This window comes from Procambarus clarkii, chromosome 7 (assembly GCF_040958095.1).
Source record: "Procambarus clarkii isolate CNS0578487 chromosome 7, FALCON_Pclarkii_2.0, whole genome shotgun sequence".
NCBI classification, from domain to species: Eukaryota; Metazoa; Arthropoda; class Malacostraca; order Decapoda; family Cambaridae; genus Procambarus; species Procambarus clarkii.
Genome location: NC_091156.1, coordinates 15,901,470 through 15,921,711, shown reverse-complemented (window position 1 = coordinate 15,921,711; position 20,242 = coordinate 15,901,470). Strand labels below are relative to the sequence as shown.

The 20,242-nt window shown below is 38.4% G+C and overlaps 2 protein-coding genes across 6 annotated transcripts in view; both read left to right on the top strand.

Annotated features, from left to right (window-relative positions):
• Positions 1 to 20,242, top strand: part of LOC138356891 (uncharacterized) — a 418,031-nt gene that overhangs the window by 250,138 nt on the left and 147,651 nt on the right. The window lies entirely within an intron of this gene.
• Positions 419 to 20,079, top strand: LOC123765521 (serine/threonine-protein phosphatase 2A regulatory subunit B'' subunit beta). Of its 5 annotated transcripts, none has more exons than XM_069313260.1 (11): positions 553 to 685; positions 4,657 to 4,887; positions 6,320 to 6,497; positions 7,856 to 7,942; positions 9,945 to 10,101; positions 10,199 to 10,352; positions 10,527 to 10,653; positions 10,934 to 11,104; positions 12,153 to 12,235; positions 15,668 to 15,710; positions 19,297 to 19,432. In XM_069313260.1, exons 2-10 carry the CDS (start codon positions 4,670 to 4,672, stop codon positions 15,687 to 15,689), a joined length of 1,197 nt encoding a protein of 398 aa, XP_069169361.1. In that variant the 5' UTR covers positions 553 to 685; positions 4,657 to 4,669; the 3' UTR covers positions 15,690 to 15,710; positions 19,297 to 19,432. The 5 variants fall into 5 exon arrangements, with proteins under 5 accessions (XP_069169344.1, XP_069169361.1, XP_069169354.1 ...); XM_069313253.1 differs by having other exon boundaries at positions 12,144 to 12,235; XM_069313243.1 differs by lacking the exon at positions 15,668 to 15,710 and having other exon boundaries at positions 419 to 685; positions 12,144 to 12,235; positions 19,297 to 20,079.

Below are 20,242 nucleotides of genomic sequence, written 5' to 3'. Positions count from 1 at the left end.
TGCCCGTGCCACCTCTTGGGGGTGGCTTAATCTTCTTCAGTCAATCAATCTCAGGAGTACAGTACGCACCTCCAGGTAGTTTGCAGCGTTCTTGTTGGTTGCTGTCGTTGTTGTCTTTACTGTTGGCTTGACTCTTGAAGATTGCTGCTTGTGTTATTATACTTCGGTGATGACAAGACCACACACTAGAATGTGAGGGGACGGCGACGTTTTGGTCCGTCCTGGACCATTCTCAAGTCGATTGTCTTGAGAATGGTCACAATCGACTTGAGAATGGTCCAGGACGGACCGAAACGTCGTCGTCCCTTCACCTTCTAGTGTGTGGTCTTGTCATCATACTTTAGCCACGTTATTGTGACTCATCGCCTGCATTATACTTCGGTGTTTACATAGTGTTGTTGTTGTTGTTGCAGACGTACGTGCGGGAGAACAGCGCGGGCCAGAAGGAGAATGCCCGCCCCTTGTCAGCGTCGGGGGGCAGCTCGCCGGTGTCGTCGCTCTCGCCCACCACCCCGACCAGCACCACGCCCACCACCAGCCCAACTCACCAGCAGAACGCCCACCCTGCCGCCCCGGGCTCTCCCCTGGGGCTGGCCGCCTCCCCGGGCTCTCCGGTCCACTCCCCCAGGACCACCAACACCTCGCGACGCCACACCAAAGCCACCAAGAACCTCCTCATTCCCAGGTCAGTCTTCCTCGTATTTTGTACAGATTTTTTACCGGTATTCTTCAAGAGGAAACTAGATTGTTTCCTTCAAGGAGTGCCAGACCAACCGGGGCTGTGGTGGGTCTGCGGGCCGCTCCAAGCAACAGCCTGGTGGACCAAACTCTCACAAGTCAAGTCTGGCCTCGGGCCGGGCTTGGGGAGTAGAACAACTCCCAGAACAAGCAGGTATCAACCAGGTATTATTTTTTAATATATTTTCCGGATACTTTTTTTTAACGAATAGGCTGGCTAAGTTGAGCATGTTAGTCCTCACTAAGCGGGTCCCGCTTAAATCCGTCCTGCATTCATCCATCTACCTCGCCAGTCTGTCCTAGGAAGGCGGCCAAGTCGTTTTTCATCCAGCCACGTCATCTTTCACTAATTTCTCTGCGCATTGTGTAGTAATGGGACCGGGAATGCACAGCGTGGTTAGCGCAAGTGGAGTCTCATTGATGCTATTTAGATTCAGCTGGAGGGTGACATTCCGACAGCACCGCTCCTGTGCCAGGTAAGCTGCGGGCTCACCATAGCCTGGTTGATACCTGGTTGATGGGGTTCTGGGAGTTCTTCTACTCCCCAAGCCCGGCCCGAGGCCAGGCTTGACTTGAGAGTTTGGTTCACTAGGCTGTTGCTTGGAGCGGCCCAAGGGCTTCCAAGTAGCCCGTGCTACTTGGCACTTGTTTCGAGTAGCTGAATCTATAACAAGGGTGACATTCCTGTTTGTGTTTCTGATGCTGGTCCTGGTGGCGCCCAGCACTCTTGTTACTCTTACTTCCTGCACTGATGCCTTGATCTCTGGCCCTCGAGTCGCTGCTCACCACGACACTCTTAAGTTCTTAATGAGAAAAACTGCTGAGGAATAGAACCTCATAACAGGATTTCATTCGATTTGACTGTCAAGTATTCTTTGTGTCTTTTAATTTGAAGATTACATTTGACCCTGTATAGTAACTCATGAGTGTACTGCAGCTCAATCAACTCCCCAGCAATCAACTGCTGGGAAGTCGTGCAGTTCCAAGATGTTTCATTGGAAGGTATACAGCCAGTGTGTACACATATGTTGGGTCACGCCACGTCATGTGACAAGAACTGTGTAGGGTCGGAACAGAGCAGGCTGGTGTAGGGTCGGAACAGAGCAGGCTGGTGCAGGGCCAGAACAGAGCAGGCTGGTGCAGGGCCAGAACAGAGCAGGCTGGTGTAGGGTCAGAACAGAGCAGGCTGGTGTAAGGTCAGAACAGAGCAGGCTGGTGCAGGGTCAGAACAGAGCAGGCTGGTGCAGGGCCAGAACAGAGCAGGCTGGTGCAGGGCCGGAACAGAGCAGGCTGGTGCAGGGCCAGAACAGAGCAGGCTGGTGCAGGGCCAGAACAGAGCAGGCTGGTGCAGGGCCAGTACAGAGCAGGCTGGTGCAGGGCCAGAACAGAGCAGGCTGGTGCAGGGCCAGAACAGAGCAGGCTGGTGTAGGGTCAGAACAGAGCAGGCTGGTGGAGGTAGTATAAATTGGACCTTGCATAGTAGGCCGAGAAGTGCGTTCTGGCTACTAGGTACGACATATATATATATATATATATATATATATATGTCGTACCTAGTAGCCAGAACTCACTTGTCAGCCTAATATGCAAGGCCAGATTTGCCTAATAAGCCAAGTTTTCCTGAATTAATATATTTTCTCTATTTTTTTTTCTTATGAAATGATAAAGCTACCCATTTCATTATGTATGAGGTCAATTTTTTTTTATTGGAGTTAAAATTAACATAGATATATGACCAAACCTAACTAACCCTACCTAACCTAACCTAACCTATCTTTAGAGGTTAGGTTAGGTGAGGTAGCCGAAAAAGTTAGGTTAGGTTAGGTTAGGTAGGTTAGGTTGTCGAAAAACAATTAATTCAGGAAAACTTGGCTTATTAGGCAAATCGGGCCTTGCATAGTAGGCATAAAAGTGCGTTCTGGCTACTAGGTACGACATATATATATATATATATATATATATATATATATATATATATATATATATATCTATATATATATATATATATATATATATATATATATATATATATATATCGTACCTAGTAGCCAGAATGCACTTCTCGGCCTACTATGCAAGGCCCGATTTGCCTAATAAGCCAAGTTTTCCTGATTTAATATATTTTCTCTAATTTTTTTCTTATGAAATGATAAAGCTAACCATTTCATTATGTACGAGGTCAATTTTTTTTTATTGAAGTTAAAATTAATGTAGATATATGACCGAACCTAACCAACCCTACCTAACCTAACCTATCTTAATAAGTTAGGTTAGGTTAGGTGGCAGAAAAAGTTAGGTTAGGTTAGGTTAGGTAGGTTAGGTAGTCGAAAAACAATTAATTCATGAAAACTTGGCTTATTAGGCAAATCGGGCCTTGCATAGTAGGCTGAGAAGTGCGTTCTGGCTACTAGGTACGACATATATATATATATATATATATATATATATATATATATATATATATATATATATATATATATATATATATATATATATATATATATATATATATATATATATATATATATATATATATATATATATATATATATATATATATATATATATATATATATATATATATATATAATAATGCTAATGGTGGGAGAAAGTGGTAATGAGGTAGTTTGTGCCGTAGCCTCAACAAAGGCGTCTTCATTGGCTGTGTGAAAGCATGTCTTGATATAATTCATAATCCTCAAGTTTGTTATGCTATTTTTGCTTTCTCTTCCGGCAGGTGGAAACTATTTTGTTGCTGGTATCCTCTGTCATTATCTTCGTCTCGTAATTACCTTTGAAGATAATTAAGATAATGTTATTGATAAGCTTCTTGCCGGGTCTATTACCATCCTTGTACGTCTGTCATGCGTGTTTTGACGCAAGCTTACCACAATAGTCTGAAGATTGATTGATGATTGATGCAGATTAAGCCACCCAAAAGGTGGCACGGGCATGAATAGCCCGTAAGTGGTGGCCCTTTTGAGCCATTACCAGTATCAAGAGCTGATACTGGAGATCTGTGGAGGTGCGACTGTACCCTGCGTGACGGGAGATGTCTCCCGTGAACAGTCTGAGTCGCACGGGTTGTTATAAGCGTTGGTGAACCCTGAGTCTATGGAACCCAGAAGTGGGGATGGGTAGCCAGCGTGAAGTTCTTAATTTTATTGTAAATTTTGCCCCGAGGGGCGAGTTTATTGGGCAGCGCCACTCATCTTGTGAGTGGACACACCGCCATAGCAGCATGTACAACACTCTCCAAAAGGCTTGTTCATCGTGGATTGAAATGCGGAATGATGCTGACAAGCCTCTCATCTCCGCTTCTTAATTCACGCCAGAAGAGTACGGATGAGAGGAAGGTGGGGCGGAGTGTTCAGGGAGGCCAGGAGGTTGTATTCCATCATTCTTATCCGAATTACCTCGCTGACACGGACGGAGAGAGCGAGCGGGAGAAAATAATTAAGATTAGCACTTTTAAGTCATTTGAGTCGTCGGTGATCGGGGGTGAGAGAGTGTGGGTGAGTGGAGGAGTTACGGCAGTGTGGGGGTGAGAGACTGTGGGGTGACCCGTGACCCCAGTCTCTACACCTGACCTGGGTGTGAGGGTAGGGAGGGAGGGAGGGGGAGGGGTAGACCTTTCACACTTTCTGGCAGTTACTCCTTCCGTTCCTTCCTGCTTCCCATCCTCCCGCCCCTCACTTCTCACCGTGCACCCATCCAACACTCGCTTCCTGATTCTATAACTAAAAAAGTTTTACTTTTGTCACCTATTCCCAATATTTAAATAATTCATGTCATTTAAACATGATTACAGTATTTAAAATTCTTTTAAGGTATATGTACATAATAGATTACACGTGTTAATTTTCAAACAGTAATTATATGTGTAACACTAATAATTTCCCCTGCACATCTTGACAGATTCTATTATCCAATGGGTCGACCATCAAGCCAAGTGACACAGGAGCAGGCGCTATCGCACGTGAACGCTGTGTTCCGGGAGCAGGGGGGCCAAGTAACACGGGAAAATATGGGGCCTATTATGCGGGCCTGCCAACTGCCCCTCTACTGGAAGGCCCCCCTCTTCATCGCCGCTGGCGGGGATAAGCTGGGCTACCTCACGCAGGAACAGTTTGTTGATTACTGGAACCGGTTAGTCTCTGTCGATATTACAGTGCATTAGTATTTGGGAAACTTGTATTTAATAGTAAATATAGTAAACTATCCTAACTTGTATTTGGTAAATCTTAAAGCATTCCAGATGTAAATGTTTGGAAAATTATTAATCTTATAATAATTTTATAATAAAACTAAATGTTTTATTGCTTTCATGTTCAAATTTATTTTCAAGTACAGTGCTTACTGTCCCTCCATTTATGAATTTAATCTGTTCCCAGAGATGGGTCGTAACTCGAAAATTTGTAACGCGAAACTAATTTTCCCATAAGAAATAATGTAAATTGAATTAATCCGTTCGACACCCCCAAAAATTTTAACTGAAAAATATATTTTATGCTGAATACCACACTTTTTGTACCAGTTACAATACAGTATGTACAGTCTATCTTATCATTATTGGGACACTCTTTGGCATAAGGAAGGCGGTGAGGAGGAAGCGGGGGGAAGTGGGAGGGGGAGTGTTACTGTTTGAAAGGGGAGTCCCCTTCCATTATAACATCAGGCAGTGATGACTTCTCTGGGATATTCTCTCTTCCCTACGTTTTGCCTGCATACCACTAGGACCTGGTTGTGGGTCACTGCTTGCTTGTCTTACTAAGTATCTGTCTAAGGACACTTGTTTTTCCCTACGTTTATTCAGAGTGAATGAATGCGATGTCTCGCTACAGACAAGTGTTAAGACGTAGGGAAAAACAAGTCTCTATGGAAAGGTTCTTAGTGAGAAAAACAAGCAGTGAGCCACAACCAGGTCCTAGTGTTATGCAGGCAAAACATAGGAGAGAGAGTACCCCAGAGAAGTCATCACTGCCTGATGTAACAATGGAAGGGGACTCCCCTTCCAAACACTAACACCTCTCCTCCCCCCTCCTCACTATCTAACATACGCCAACAAGTCATCAATAAAAGTAAGCTATTACTTGTATATATTACATTACAAAATATTAGTGTGTATTATGTATGAAATATATTTTAAAATTAATATTTTTGGGAGTGTGAACGGATTAATTCAATTTACTGTACATTATTTCTTATGGGGAAAATTCTTTTCGGTTTGCGAATTTTCGGTTTACGAGCTGTCTCTGGGAATGGATTAAATTAAAAAAATCAAGGTACCACTATATAGTTTGAGTGAAATAGTAATTACTGGTACTTCGTTTAAAATATTGAATTTTAATTCAGTATAATATTGCAAACATATATTTGTTACCATGCTAAAATCTAGTCTCATTTTTCTTAAAATTGTGTAACTTACGTGTACAATTTTGAACGGTAAAGTAAATATTTAGTTATTAAACTGTATCTCGGTTAATTATTGTTACATATAATTGCAGAAATATAAAATAAATATTTGCATTGTGGCTGCTAAGCTCATAACCTTGAATGTGATTTGATACAATCATTGCAGAGTTATTTCTACTTGTCACGATATGGCCTCTCGGTTTGTGCGGGTGTTGAGTCGTGGCATGCGAAACTACCTCATGCCTGAGGACTTCCTCAGCATGATCCAGGATGTGGTGGACACACACCCTGGGCTAACCTTCCTTAAGGAGGCCACAGAGTTCCACTCCAGATATGTTCACACTGTGAGTTCTGTTTTGTATCACATGACAGTTTAGTTGTATGCATCAGTGATGCCTCTAGCCAAAATTAAGAGGGGAGGATTTTTTTTTTTTTTTTTACTGTTATAGTCTGATTAGAACTACATCATATGAGTGGAAGTAATTGTGTGATCTATTCCCGATTCTGTTCTTAAAATTGAGTCCGAGGTAGAAATGTATACAGTACTTGGCTAGTGGGGTACAGGTAAAGAATTTTTTTTTATTAACGTATTTAGTTACATCTACATTGTGCTGCTAATGTAGACTATAGAAAAGGGGAGTACAGTGTATCAAGAATTAACTACATGTATGTGATGCTAAAAATCCCCATCACACAGGATGGTTAGTCATTCAGGGCCATGTGATCAGTATTCTGCACTGGCAAACTCTGGGTGCATTTTGAGGATATCATCATGAACACAAGAGTGAATAAGGTAGCAGTGATACAAAAAAATCCCTATATTTTTTTTTATTAACACTTTGGGTACATCTGCATTTATGCAGGTACCCTTGACTATGTGAAGACAAACATTTCTAACTGTCTGGTGGAAAACTCTATGGGAACACCATTTTACTTCATAGAGGGTCATTTGTTGTTACAGTAAGAGATAATCCTGCCTAAAATGGTCAACCCCAACCCACCACTGTCACTCCTCATCCTATCAAAAATCACCATGGAAAGTTGCACAAAGATAACTGCAAGCATTTGCCATTTCATATTGTTCTATAAACAAAAATGAGAATTTTACATTGAATAATAATGATAGTGATAAAGGAAACTCGAAGATTGGGGAAGGAAAATGCCATGTAGATTATTAGACATGGGAAACGAGAAAGGCAGGGGTGCGAGTACTGGAGACTGTGTGCGTGTTGATTCAGAGGTTCCATGGTGTGTAGAGTGGAAGATATGATGAATGAGTATCTTTTATGAGTACTGTATCATTAACATTCTTAACCTATTTTGTTATATTCAACATATCTTTTGGGCTAATGCATCTCCACCCTATGAAAATTTGAAATAGGGTAATGATGATCAGGTATCAATTCCATATACCCGGCAAATCACTGATAGAAGAATGAAATTGGCACTATACCTGTCATTTCTGTAGAGCATTTATATTATCACTAGAATATAAACATGAGCTGTTTTGCAAACATTGAAACTAACAGTTAAACTTTAATTTTTCATCCAGTCTCTATGTAGATAAATTTGTCTCTGGAACTTAACCATCCAGGATGTTTACCACATTAAACATTTAGGTTTGATATATGATTTAAAATCAGTACAGGACAGTACTGTTAGATAATAAATGTTTACATTTTATCCACTTCTTTCATTGCAGGTCATAGCAAGAATATATTATTGTGTAAATAGATCTTGGTCGGGCAGAATAACTTTGCCAGAGCTTAGGAGATCTAATTTGTTACAAGTAAGTTGTATATCCTTTTCTTTTGTAAACATGTGAAATTTGTCATTCACTTGTACATATACCATAACTTTTTCAATAGATCTTATTGAAGTTGTGATGAATGATAAGGATTCTTTTAAATGTCATAACCCTTTTTAGGGTAATATTTATGGAATGTGGTTAACCACCAGGTGAAATTTTGGATATGATAAAATATATTGAAAGAATTGCATTAGATAAGGCATAATGTATAAAGAAACAAAAAAATTATTAAATATTTTACATAAATACAATAATGTATTTATTATTACTTTTTATATTCACTTTATATTCACACTTTTCACGTATTTATATTCACTTTTTAGTGCATACTTAACAGTTTATTAATAAACTGTTAAAATATCAAAGTATAAATACTCGTTTAGGATAACTTGGGCCAGATTCACGAAAGCACTTACGCAAGTACTTACGAACGAGTACGTCTTTCCTCAATCTTTGATGGCTTTGGTTACATTTATTAAACAGTTTACAAGCATGAAAACTTCCCATTCAACTGTTTTTATTGTTATAAACAGCCTCCTGGTGCTTCGGAGCTCATTAACTGTTTAATAATTGGAAACAAAGCTGCCAAAGATTGAGAAAAGATGTACAGGTTCGTAAGTGCTTGCGTAAGTGCTTTCGTGAATCTGGCCCCACGTCTCCAGAAATATGGTTATTGTGCATGCATGTGTTCTTTTTGTATACCAGGTGTAACATGATCAATTTTTTACTCTGAAGTAAGAAATAATAGTCAAGTACTGTTATGGAAATTTGCCTTCGTGCTACTGATGTTTTCACTCGGTACTAGAATGGAAATCATCTACAAAGGGTTTAAAGCCATCTTTATCATTTTTAATTGATGAAGATTCAACTTAATTTGTGGAATTCATTGGGCAAATGTAAATTTTTATGTACAGTACAGTACTTTCATTGAAACTGCTGTGGCTTAATTTTTAAAGAAGTGTGATAAAGATTGTTTTAACTACCGCACTGGGCACCTGGTTTTGGCAAAAACTTTATAGTACAGTAATTGTCAAAGACATATTTTTGTTGTTTTTATAAATGTTCAGGTAAAGTTAATGTCAAAATGTTTCCAAAACTCAACCATTTTCATTTCAAAACACAGAGTGATGAAAACATTAAAAAACATTAAAATATAGCCTAATTAAAAAAAATACTGTATTGTAGCACAACTCTCAGCGCGCATTAGGGTGCTCTGCGCAGTACAATGATTAATGTACAAATCTTAAGAAACATCAGCTATGAATGCCTGGCAAGACTGGGCTGTGAGAATGGTGAAGCTTGAAACCACCATCGGGTAGTTTTATTTGTCTGTGTTAATGATGGTTAATGATAACTTTGTAATTTTGGATAAGACAGATTGCTCAGAAATGATTTGAACATTTATCATTCTTTTCAGGATTTTTGTTTTTTGACTGGAAATGCCTTTTAACTATAAATCTTTAACCCTTAAATTTTTTTTTTTTTTTTTTTTTTTTTTTTTTTTTTTTTTTTTTTTTTTTTTTTTTTTTTGAGATATATACAAGAGTTGTTACATTCTTGTACAGCCACTAGTACGCGTAGCGTTTCGGGCAGGTCCCTGGAATACGATCCCCGCCGCGAAGAATCGTTTTTTCATCCAAGTACACATTTTACTGTTGCGTTAAACAGAGGCTACAGTTAAGGAATTGCACCCAGTAAATCCTCCCCGGCCAGGATACGAACCCATGACATAGCGCTCGCGGAACGCCAGGCGAGTGTCTTACCACTACACCACGGAGACTGTAAATGACTTCATTCACTATCTATGGTTGCCTCCTGTGTTCAAACTGCTAATTGTGGTTTTATTTTTTTTTTGTCACGAGCACCATGATGTAGGACTTTTAATTCGCGGAGCTGTTAAAGAGTTAAATGATGCTGAATACTGTAACTTTATTGATGTAACTACATTTTTACCTGATCTCAATCTTTTACTTTTCCACAGGTTATAATCTATTTAGATGAGGAAGAAGATATTAACCAAATCACAGATTACTTTAGCTATGAACACTTCTATGTCATTTATTGCAAGTTCTGGGAACTGGACACCGATCATGATTTGTTCATTGACAAGCATGATCTGGCCAAACACAATGAACGAGGTAAGTTATATTATTCATTTTGATTTATAAAATAATCTATTAGTTAAGTAACTTACGACTTTTAATAAACTTTTAAATATGAAATTTTTTCTTTCAGCACTCTCTTGGCGTATGATTGAGCGTATATTTAGTGGAGCAGTGACAAGAGGACGGCTGCAGAAACAAGATCGCATGGGTTACCAAGAATTTGTGTGGTTCTTAATTTCTGAAGAAGACAAACGGCATCCAACAGCTATAGAGTATTGGTTTAGGTAAACGCAAAATACAATTACAAAAGAAAGCAAACATAAGCACTGCATATCTTAATAAAAATATATATTTACTGTATATTTACTGTATATTATACTTTTAATCATACAAAGTAAGTCATTTAAAGCCCCTGAAAATATTAATGATCTCACAATATAAAAATTATTTCCAACTAGATGCATGGACCTTGATGGAGATGGTTACCTATCTATGTACGAGCTGGAATACTTCTATGAAGAACAGTTGCAGCGTATGGAAGCTTTGGGCATTGAAACTCTACCTTTTCATGATTGTCTTTGTCAGGTAAATGAATAAAGGATGTTTAATTTTTTATCTGTACAGTATAAGGTAAAAAAAAAGTCAGTCTACTGAAAAAGGACATTGTGTGTGTGAAATTGAATTTTTGGCATATTTTGTAATTTCTCCCATTAAATTGTTGTCTTGAAGTAACTGCTAGTGAGGGTAGGGTTAATGATAGGGTAAGTTTCTCAGTAAATATTTTCTTTAATATTTTATATTTATGGAATATTTATTAGCTAATTGTTTGAAAATGCATTAAAGATCTTATAATGATTTTTTACAGATGCTAGATATGGTTAGACCAGAGGAAATTGACAAGATCTCACTCAGGGATCTGAAAAAGTGTCGAATGACTCCCATATTCTTTGACACATTTTTCAACCTGGAGAAATATTTGGACCATGAGCAACGTGATCCATTTGCCTCCCACCGTGCTGATGATGACGGACCAGAGGTATGTTGAAACTGCTGCAATTAGCAAATTCATTTTATAATTGCCTACATGTTAAAGAAAAATGTCAGTCTACCTTTTTATTATTGGTGGATTGCTCAAGTTATCATTAATTTTCTTGCATCTTTTTATTGTACTGTATTTTGTAGTTTTGTCCAATTACTATTGGCTTGGGTATTCTATTAAAACATTTAGGCTTTCACACGTACTGTTCTGAACATGTTAATGCATAATGCCTTAACAATTTTATTTTAATGGGTTAGGCTCCTAGGTAGGGCAAAGTTATAGTACTGCAAGAGCCAGAAAGTGTTTGACTCAATCTTGTGTGTATTCTTGTCTCTGATGCCGTTTCTGCAAATTGTTTCATAACACGTAGATTGTTTTATTACACGTACTACTTTATTTTACATCAACTCACATATGTTGCCTGGTGATATATCTCATGATCCTTCCTCTAAGATCTTAAACTTGGGCATGTTTGTATCTCTTTTTGATGCACATAACTCGCTCGTACTTTTATCATAACGTCAATTACAAAACCACTTTTCTAACATATTCTTTTAAAATACATTTTCCATTGGTGATTTCAGCCACCTCTAGCTTAAATGATGACAGAAACCTGATTAATCATACACAATGAAATCACTGGTTCGATCCCACTTTCCTGCTCCGTAGATTTTCTCTGATCAATATTTTATTAATCTTTCCTGCTTTCTGGACTCGAGTAAATCCAGTAATTGGTAGTTAATAAAAAGTTTGAGTGATTTGCTAGCTTAAGTCTGATTAATAATGAAAGCATTTGTGTGAATTTCAGTTTAAGCTGCAACTCTTTGAGTGATTATTACAGTGCTATTACAATTATTGCATTGTAACAACAGAATGAGGCAATTTCTTAATTTGTTAACGTACTGTGAAAGTTTTATAATGTCAGCAATTTGAACATGTAATGTTCTATTTTTATTCCTCATAACACTTCCATAAAGCCATTTATATAACTGATTAGCTCTACAAGGTTTAAGCATGTGTGCCTGACCTTGACCAGTTTCTGCAGGTATCCGACTGGGATCGTTATGCTGCCGAAGAATATGAGCTTTTAGTTGCCGAAGAAGGAGGAGCAGATCACCAAGACGACATGTAAGTTTTGCCAAGTAATTTACATATTTGTTTCATGTACATTGTTTAACTTTAGCAAATGCAAAGCAATGAAGCTGAATGCTGGGATCAGGAGGTTGAACACAGAGTACCATATGGGAGAGGATAGCCTTGTAGAATCTTAGGAAAAATACCAGGGGCTAATATCTCCAAAATGTTTTTTTTAAAACCCTAATCAAATGAATGTTTTTTTAAAATAAGAGTAATTCAGGATGATACATGCCACATACCAGACGAATTGTGGAATGTACAGTGCTAGCATGTAGTTCTTATCTTGTTAACATAAATCCAAGCTGAAGATATAAGTTACGAGAAAACTCTCTGTAAATAATACATAATGTCACTGGAAGAGAAGAGTATGGGAAGATGTGATCACTGCATTCTAAATTCTCATAGATAGGACAGACAAGGATAGGTTGTTTGGTATTGGTGGTACTTGAACATAATTATTATTAAATGAACAAATCCACAAGGGCCGTGATGAGGGTTTGAATCTATATCTGGGATCATCCCAGACATAGGTTCGAACCCTCGTCACGTCCCCTGTGGATTTGTTCATTTGATATATCACGCTATTGTGATTTGTGTGTGTATTGAAGTAAGGGCAGAGAGGTAGAACATCTGGTTGACAGAGCCCGGGTGCATGGGGGGGGGGGGAATTGTGTAAAACCCCGGTTTGTGTCTGAGAGAGGCTGTGGGATCCGTGTGAGGGCAGTAGCACTCCCGGTTGCAATTCTTTTGACCATGTCTTACTGTATTACTCTAATTACTTTACTCAAATGAATGACAGACTTTGAAAATATTTTTTCATTATCAAAATAGTGAACAAATGGAATGTGCAAGGGAATAAAGGAGGCAAACTGCATTCACAAGTTCACACGTAAACATTGCAGAAGTCAAGGGGCTCAGGAGTCTGTACAGTACACAAAGTGATTGAAGAATGAAAGTCAGGATAAAAAAGAATTAAAACTTGGCCTACTCCAGCAAGTACACTGCATGTCCTTGCTCAAGTATGTTTGGAAGTATAGAGTTGGTTCTTCCTCTTTCCACAAATGGTTTGTTTGGTAATTACAAGCTTTGCCCAGAACCGCTGCCTCCTTCTTCTGAGAGGAAGTTATTCCTCCTTCCTTGGGGAAGCTAAATTGCTTCTGAATGTTCCCTATTTACTGGTAACGAGGAGGCCTGGTCGAGGACCGGGCCGCGGGGACGCTAAGCCCCGAAAACATCTCAAGGTAACCATCTCGAGGTAAGGTGGCCTGAGGATGGGCTCTACTTCCTTGGCCTGTATCAGTAGCCACTCCATCATCATCCCAGGTGGGCTATGTGGCCCAGTCTGAGGTTTTAATGAAGGAGCCATCCTAGTTTCCATTTTACCTTTCTTTGACTGGTTATCAGGTCCCATGTATTTCCAGATGTGGATTGTGTATCCCATTTCACGATCCTTCTCAGGGGAAGATGAAACTGGTTCTTTGTTTCCCCTCCCTGTTTAGACAATCAGGATCTTCTATTGTTCCTGTTGTGTTGGGGTTCATGCTTTTGACCTAAACATGGATTATTTTGAGTTTGGGTCTTTATGTAGCTTGGTCTGTAGTACCTGCTGTACTAATTTCTTCCTAGATAGCAGGTATTTCTTTGTTTTCTAATTGTGGAAACAGCAGATGTTCTTGTGTACTATGGTGTTTGATTTGAAGGTTGCTCATCTTGAGTGTGTTGAGTGCAAGACAAGCGCCAGTCTCCTTGAATATGACCCTGTATGCTCTATTTTTGTGCAGCAAATCTGCATCAGCAATTGCTGCATCAGGTTGCTGCATCAGCTGCAACCTGATGTGCCTGTCAGGCACACTTGTCCTCACAACTCTAGTACGAGTAGATCTTGTGGCCTTACTTAGGTGTTAGCATGGATGCAGCTTTGTTTCTTGAGGCCATGGTTCCTTTCCTTGCAAGGCTTTGAGTTTTCATGTAAATGCCCTTCTCTCTGGATCTGTATTCTGGAATGGATTTTGTAGTCTCCAAGTGTCCCTTTCACCAGTATGATTCAGCGTGCACAGTTTTCATGTTTACCCCTGAAAAATGTACCGCTCGGGTATGTGCTTTTCATGTGCGCTCAAATTCTTTCTTTTAAGTATGGAAGATTGCCTTAATTTAATAAAACATACTGTTATAGCAGTTAGGATATAAATTTTGAATACTTTAGTAAAACAAAAATACAAATATGCCATTCATTGTTAATTAAGAATATTAATTCAATTTTTAACGATTTAATAATTTTTTCATAATCTATAAACCGAGATTGTTAACCCTTCTTCTCTCTCTTTTTTTTCTTAATACAGAATTTATTTTATATTGGACATAAACTACATTATGACAGTTTAAAATGAAATGCCTTGAAGTTTGAATTACACAAACGTGTAATTCTTTATTGAACGTTTAAGCTTTATTGTGAATGTTTTTATGTTGACAGTCATTCTAGTTAATGTTTTACCTCTTTCAGCAAGATAAAAAAAGCAAAAACCTAGAAAATATTCACATTCCAGAATAGACATTTAAGGATTAGCAATCTATATAGTCAGGCAAGTTATTTTCGACATTAGCATGAGTAAGTGTATTGGTGTGCAGTCGACATGATAAGTCATAATGCCTTACTGTGTTGTAATAACTTTTGTTGTTGCATAGGGTATGCCACAACTGAAAAAATATTTTTTTATCTTGAGCTTTATTATGTATTCTACCTTCTCCCAACTTTTCAGCTCTGATACTAGTTTTTTCATGTAAATTCCTCTCAAAGCATCTTACGTTTATTAACCATATTATTTAGCTATACATAGATAATATTTATGAATTATTTTGATTTTTCTTTCTTATAATGCAGTACAATGCGATGTAAAATACTGTACTTGTAATGTGTGCTTTATTACAAGTAGATAAATAACCAATGTTGTAATTCAATATTTATTAAATTAAAGTTACATCAATATATAATTTATTCTAGATTTTTTTTTTATACTTAAGGAAGCCTGTTAGTAGTAATAAGGAATTAGATTTGAATTTGAGAGGAATACAGTGTTTTATGAAATAAAAGTAAAATTATTCTTTTATATACTGTATTTGTTTTAAAAAAAACTGATGAATTGAGTTAATTTTCATGTGGTAGATTCAGTTATTGATAAATAAGTTGCAGTGTCCCTTGACATTCATGACCCACCACATCACCCTCCTCCTGTGGCACACCCTTGTTGCTTTAACTGTGACCCTCCCCCACCATGCCCATATCCTTTGTTATCAATGACTTTCCCCCCCTATGAGGATGGTAAAAGTAGGTTGTTGACTTTTTTCATTTAGGTTCTTCTTGGGTGGAAGATTAGATGATGGTGGAGGAGGTAGTGGAGAAACTTAAGTGCTTGGTGCACCTTGCAGGATTGTGGAGGAGAGTCTTTGAGGCTGGTGCACAGATAATAAGGTGGGAAGCTTGTGCATCTGTAGGGGCTCGGTCCCTGCCTGGGCACTTGCATGCCAGCTGTGTACTTTGTGTGCGCCCTCACCACCTTTCTCTTGTTAATGTGTCCACTTATTTACATTCACTTGATACTTGGCATATTTGTTTGTGCACTGCCTCGCTGCAATGGCAGGTTAGCCTTGTAATATTGTTATTGAGCAGAATATTAATTTGATGTTTGTATTTTTTTGGCCCTTTTCCCACAAAATAGCATTTTTTTTTACCAACAGTAACATAGCTTAGAGATATAACCTCTAAGCTAACATAGCTTAGAGGTTTTATTCATATGTAGACATTACAATTTTCACTAAAGCCATAGCATCACTTTAAATCATACTTTTTGAAATTATACATTTTCTTTGAAAATTCAAGTGTTGTATGCTATGCTCTGGTTTTATAAATGATTAGATTGTTAAATTTCTTTTTATGGCAGGAATAGTAGTTCTTTGGAGCTATAGAGTATCACAAATGCTTGATTAATTTAGCAATAGCATCTAGCTTCATTTGGATAAGATGTATTTACATGTAGACTTTTTGACAACTTGCACAGTATTTGCATTTTCAAGTGTGTGTGTGTGTGTGTGTGTGTGTGTGTGTGTGTGTGTGTGTGTGTGTGTGTGTGTGTGTGTGTGTGTGTGTGCGCGCGTGCGTGCGTGCGTGCACAAGTGTGAGTGTGAATGTATATTGAGATGTACGGGTCTGTATATATTGTACATGTAAGGAGACAATGATTGGTGTAGTGGTTACGGTATTTTGTATGCCAATAAGTGATCCTGGGTGGCAGGTGTTCGAATCCTGGTTGGGTCAAAAAGAGTTCTTAGTGATTATACTTGTACACATACATACACACACACACACAACAAATGGTCCAACATGTGGCTACTAAGTTCAACCCAAGTAAATGCAAGGTAATGAAACTAGGCAGAGAAATAGGAGGCCAGACACTGGATACCAAATGGGAGATGAAGTCCTTCATGAAACAGAGAGAAAGATGTAGTTCATATCACACCAAACCTGTCTCTTGAAGCCCACATCAAAAGAATAACATTAGTGGCATATGTGAAGCAACCAACCCGGTATCAATCAGGCTAACATCAGAACTGCCTTCAGAAACCTGTCAGGAATCTTTCAGAACCTCATATACCACATATGTAAGACCAATCCTGGAGTATGTGATCCCACCATGGAGCTCATAAGCACAAGACAAAGCTGGAAAAAGTTCAGAGGTATGCTACTAGGCAAGTCCCAGAACCAAGAGGCATGAGTTATGAGGAAAGGCTGCGGGAACTGCACCTCACGTTGCTGAAAGACAGAAGAGCTCTGGGAAACATGATCACGTATACAAAATTCTCGGGAATTGACAGGGTAGACAAGGATGAACTATTTAACACAGGTAGGTACATACACAAGGGGACACATGAGCTGAGTACCCAAATGAGCCACAGACATTAGAAAGAACTTTTTCAGTGTCATAGTAGTTAGTAAATGGAATGTAGAAGGAAGTGATGTGGTAGAGACTGACTCCATACACGGTTTCAAATGTAGACATGATGGAGCTTGAGAAGCTCAGGAATCTGTGCACCAGTAGATTGACGGTTGAGAGGCAGGACCAAAGAGCCAAAGCTCATCCCCCGCAAGCACAGCTAATTGAGTACACACGTAAGAGGAACACACACAGAACATTTTGAGAGGAGTGTATGTGCCGCTTTCCAACTTCAGACTTGCTTCTAATTACATGGATTGTGAAATACTAAAGAAACTGTTCATGACTTTAGTGCGACCAAAATTGGAAGATGCAGCAGTTGTATGATGCTAAAATCTCAAAAAGCAGATAAACTGGAAATGGTGCAACGGCATGCTACAAAATGACTTCCGGAACTGAAAAACAAGAGTTACGAGGAGAGAGTAGAGGCATTAAATGTGCTAAAACTAGAAGATAGATGAAATAGAGGTGATATGATCACCACTTACTTAATTCTAACAGGAATCGACCAAGTTTACAAAGAGGAATTCCTGAAACCAGCACAAGTAGAAACTTAGTACCCAAGTGAGCCACAGAGATGTTAGAATGTTAGAAAGAACTTTTTCAGTATCATAGTAATTAACAAATGGAATGCATTAGGCAGTGATTTGGTAGAGGCTGACTACATACACAGTTTCAAATGTAGGTATGATAGAGCCCAGTAGGCTCAGGAATCTGTACACCAGTAGATTGATGGTTGACCAAAGAGCTGAAGCTTAACCCCGGCAAGCACAAGTAGGCGAGTACATACATAAACATAGGCACACATATATAGAGGAAGAGTTACTTATGAGTGTGACAACCTGGATGACTGTTTTCTGTTTTATGAAGCTAGCACTAACATGCTTAAGGCCTTTTTGTAACGGTCTATTTCTCAATTGTGTTTATTATATTTAAATACAAAAATTAATTAATTATTATTGATATAGAATACACAACTCATGATTACTAAAATACAGCTTTTCAAATTATCATGTTGCTTTATAGCAGAGCTTTGATAAAAAAAGTTTAAAACAGTAATTGAAAGTCATAATTAAGTTAAAAATTTACAGTACAGTATTGAGATTTATTTATAGTGCTTAGGTTGGACTAGTCAGTGTATTTGTATAAATAATTATGGCTAGCAAAAGGATAAACTCTTAATAGAAAACTAGAATAGGTATGTAAAAAAGCTAGAATCCTCCAAATTGTGCCCCTCTCTTGCTGCCACTCACTCTCTCGTTACTATTTTCTATGTAGGTATGGCAGCTTTCAGTCTTAGTCTAGTGCTTGGATCAGGTGTTCATTTGGCACCCTCCTTACAAGGTGTAATTACATTGTTGTGCATTTCAATATACATAATAATGTAATCAAAATTGAATGAAATCTGGAATAAAAAGTAAATAAATTTACACATTCATTCCTTCTCTCCCTCATTATCCACCTGAGCTGGACGGTAGAATGACGGTCTTGCTTTATGCAGGGCGTTTTCCATCCCCGACAGTCCAAGTGGTTGGGCACCATTCCTTTCCCCTGTCCCATCCCAAATCCTTATCCTGACCCTTTCCAAGTGCTATAGAGGAGTAATGGCTTAGTACTTTCCCCTGATAATTACTTTCCTCCCTATCCCTTTCTCTTGTGCTGTCATACTCTTGTGCTCTCTCTCGAGAGAGAGAAGGATGAATGTGTAAATTTATATACTTTTGAAGTACAGTAATCAGTTTTTCAATTTTTTTTTACAAATAAGTTTCGTTTTTGATGATGACAAAAGCATGTTTGTTTGGTTAATGTTGAACAACTTCTTGTTCTTTTTTTGTGTGACCCCAGAATTTGCTTTAATGTGCTCATATATATACTTGATGTGAAATCTCTAGACCATTTTTTTTTTTTGTTAATATACAATATATCTGTTACTATGATTTTATTAAGATAGTAAACAGTTTTCCAGCCAGTATTTTGTGTGATGAATCCAGATCTTGATGTACAGTATTTGTGTGTGTCAGTGAGCTTGTGAGGAGGGTATTGTAGTCATTCATCTAAAATTTTCAGGTTCTACGGAGACGAAGATGAGTTATCGATGGGATGTGACGATGCCTTGGACTCGAACGGAGGCAGCAGGAACAATCTGGGAGGCGTAGGGAGTGGAGGAGCCCTTAACAAGCACTCTCCGCTCTCGGCGACTGTCACTAACCTGGCCGCTGATCCCATGGACGTTGATGATGATTATCCTGATTATGCCGACTCGGATGATTACCAGTACTGAAAACTCTTATAATTTAAACTGACTGATTCTCATCTTGAAAATAAGTGATGAAGATTCTCCCAAAGTAATACAGTATCATTAATGGCAACTGATTTGATGTATGTGAAACTTTTCCTCCTGTGGCTCTGAGGTATATATATTGTTGAATATGATCTTGTTTTCAAACTTCAATGAGAGTTGTATACAACATATATTGTAAATAATGTTAGACACCCAAAAGAACATAAAAGTGTGATGGATCTTCATGCAAATTTTGTGGCATTGAGTGATATTATTTGATTATTGCTAAAGTGAGTGGTTGTAATTTGACAAATATTTAATTTCTACTATTCTTATCAATGGTTATTCTCTAAATTTTCCTACAGATTCATAGCTTTCCTCTTGTAAATTTTATGTATTTAATATATTTACTTTAAAGTTTTAACAGATTATAGTGCTCACTCGAAAATCCAGACTTCCATAGGGTAAATTTTTCATAAAAAAAAAAAAGACGGATAAAGTTGCTCATAAAATAGTTTTGGTCATGGGAAAAGGTGGATGAGGGGAGTTAAGGGAATTATCAGGGAAAAGCGCCAAGCCGTTACGACTATATATAGCACTGGAAGGGATCAAGATAAGGATTTGGGATGGGGGCGGGGGGAAGGGATTGTGCCCAACCACTTGAACGGTTGGGGATTGAATGCCGACCTGCATAAATTGAGACTGTAGCTCTACCGTCCAGCCCAAGTGGCT

Excerpts from the sequence above, each read along its gene's own strand:
- LOC123765521 (XM_069313243.1), top strand. The coding sequence starts at position 4,670 with ATGGGTCGACCATCAAGCCAAGTGACACAGGAGCAGGCGCTATCGCAC. Across the intron at positions 4,888-6,319 it reads TTTGTTGATTACTGGAACCG|AGTTATTTCTACTTGTCACG; the intron begins GTTAGTCTCTGT and ends CAATCATTGCAG. Across the intron at positions 12,236-19,296 it reads GCAGATCACCAAGACGACAT|GTTCTACGGAGACGAAGATG; the intron begins GTAAGTTTTGCC and ends TAAAATTTTCAG.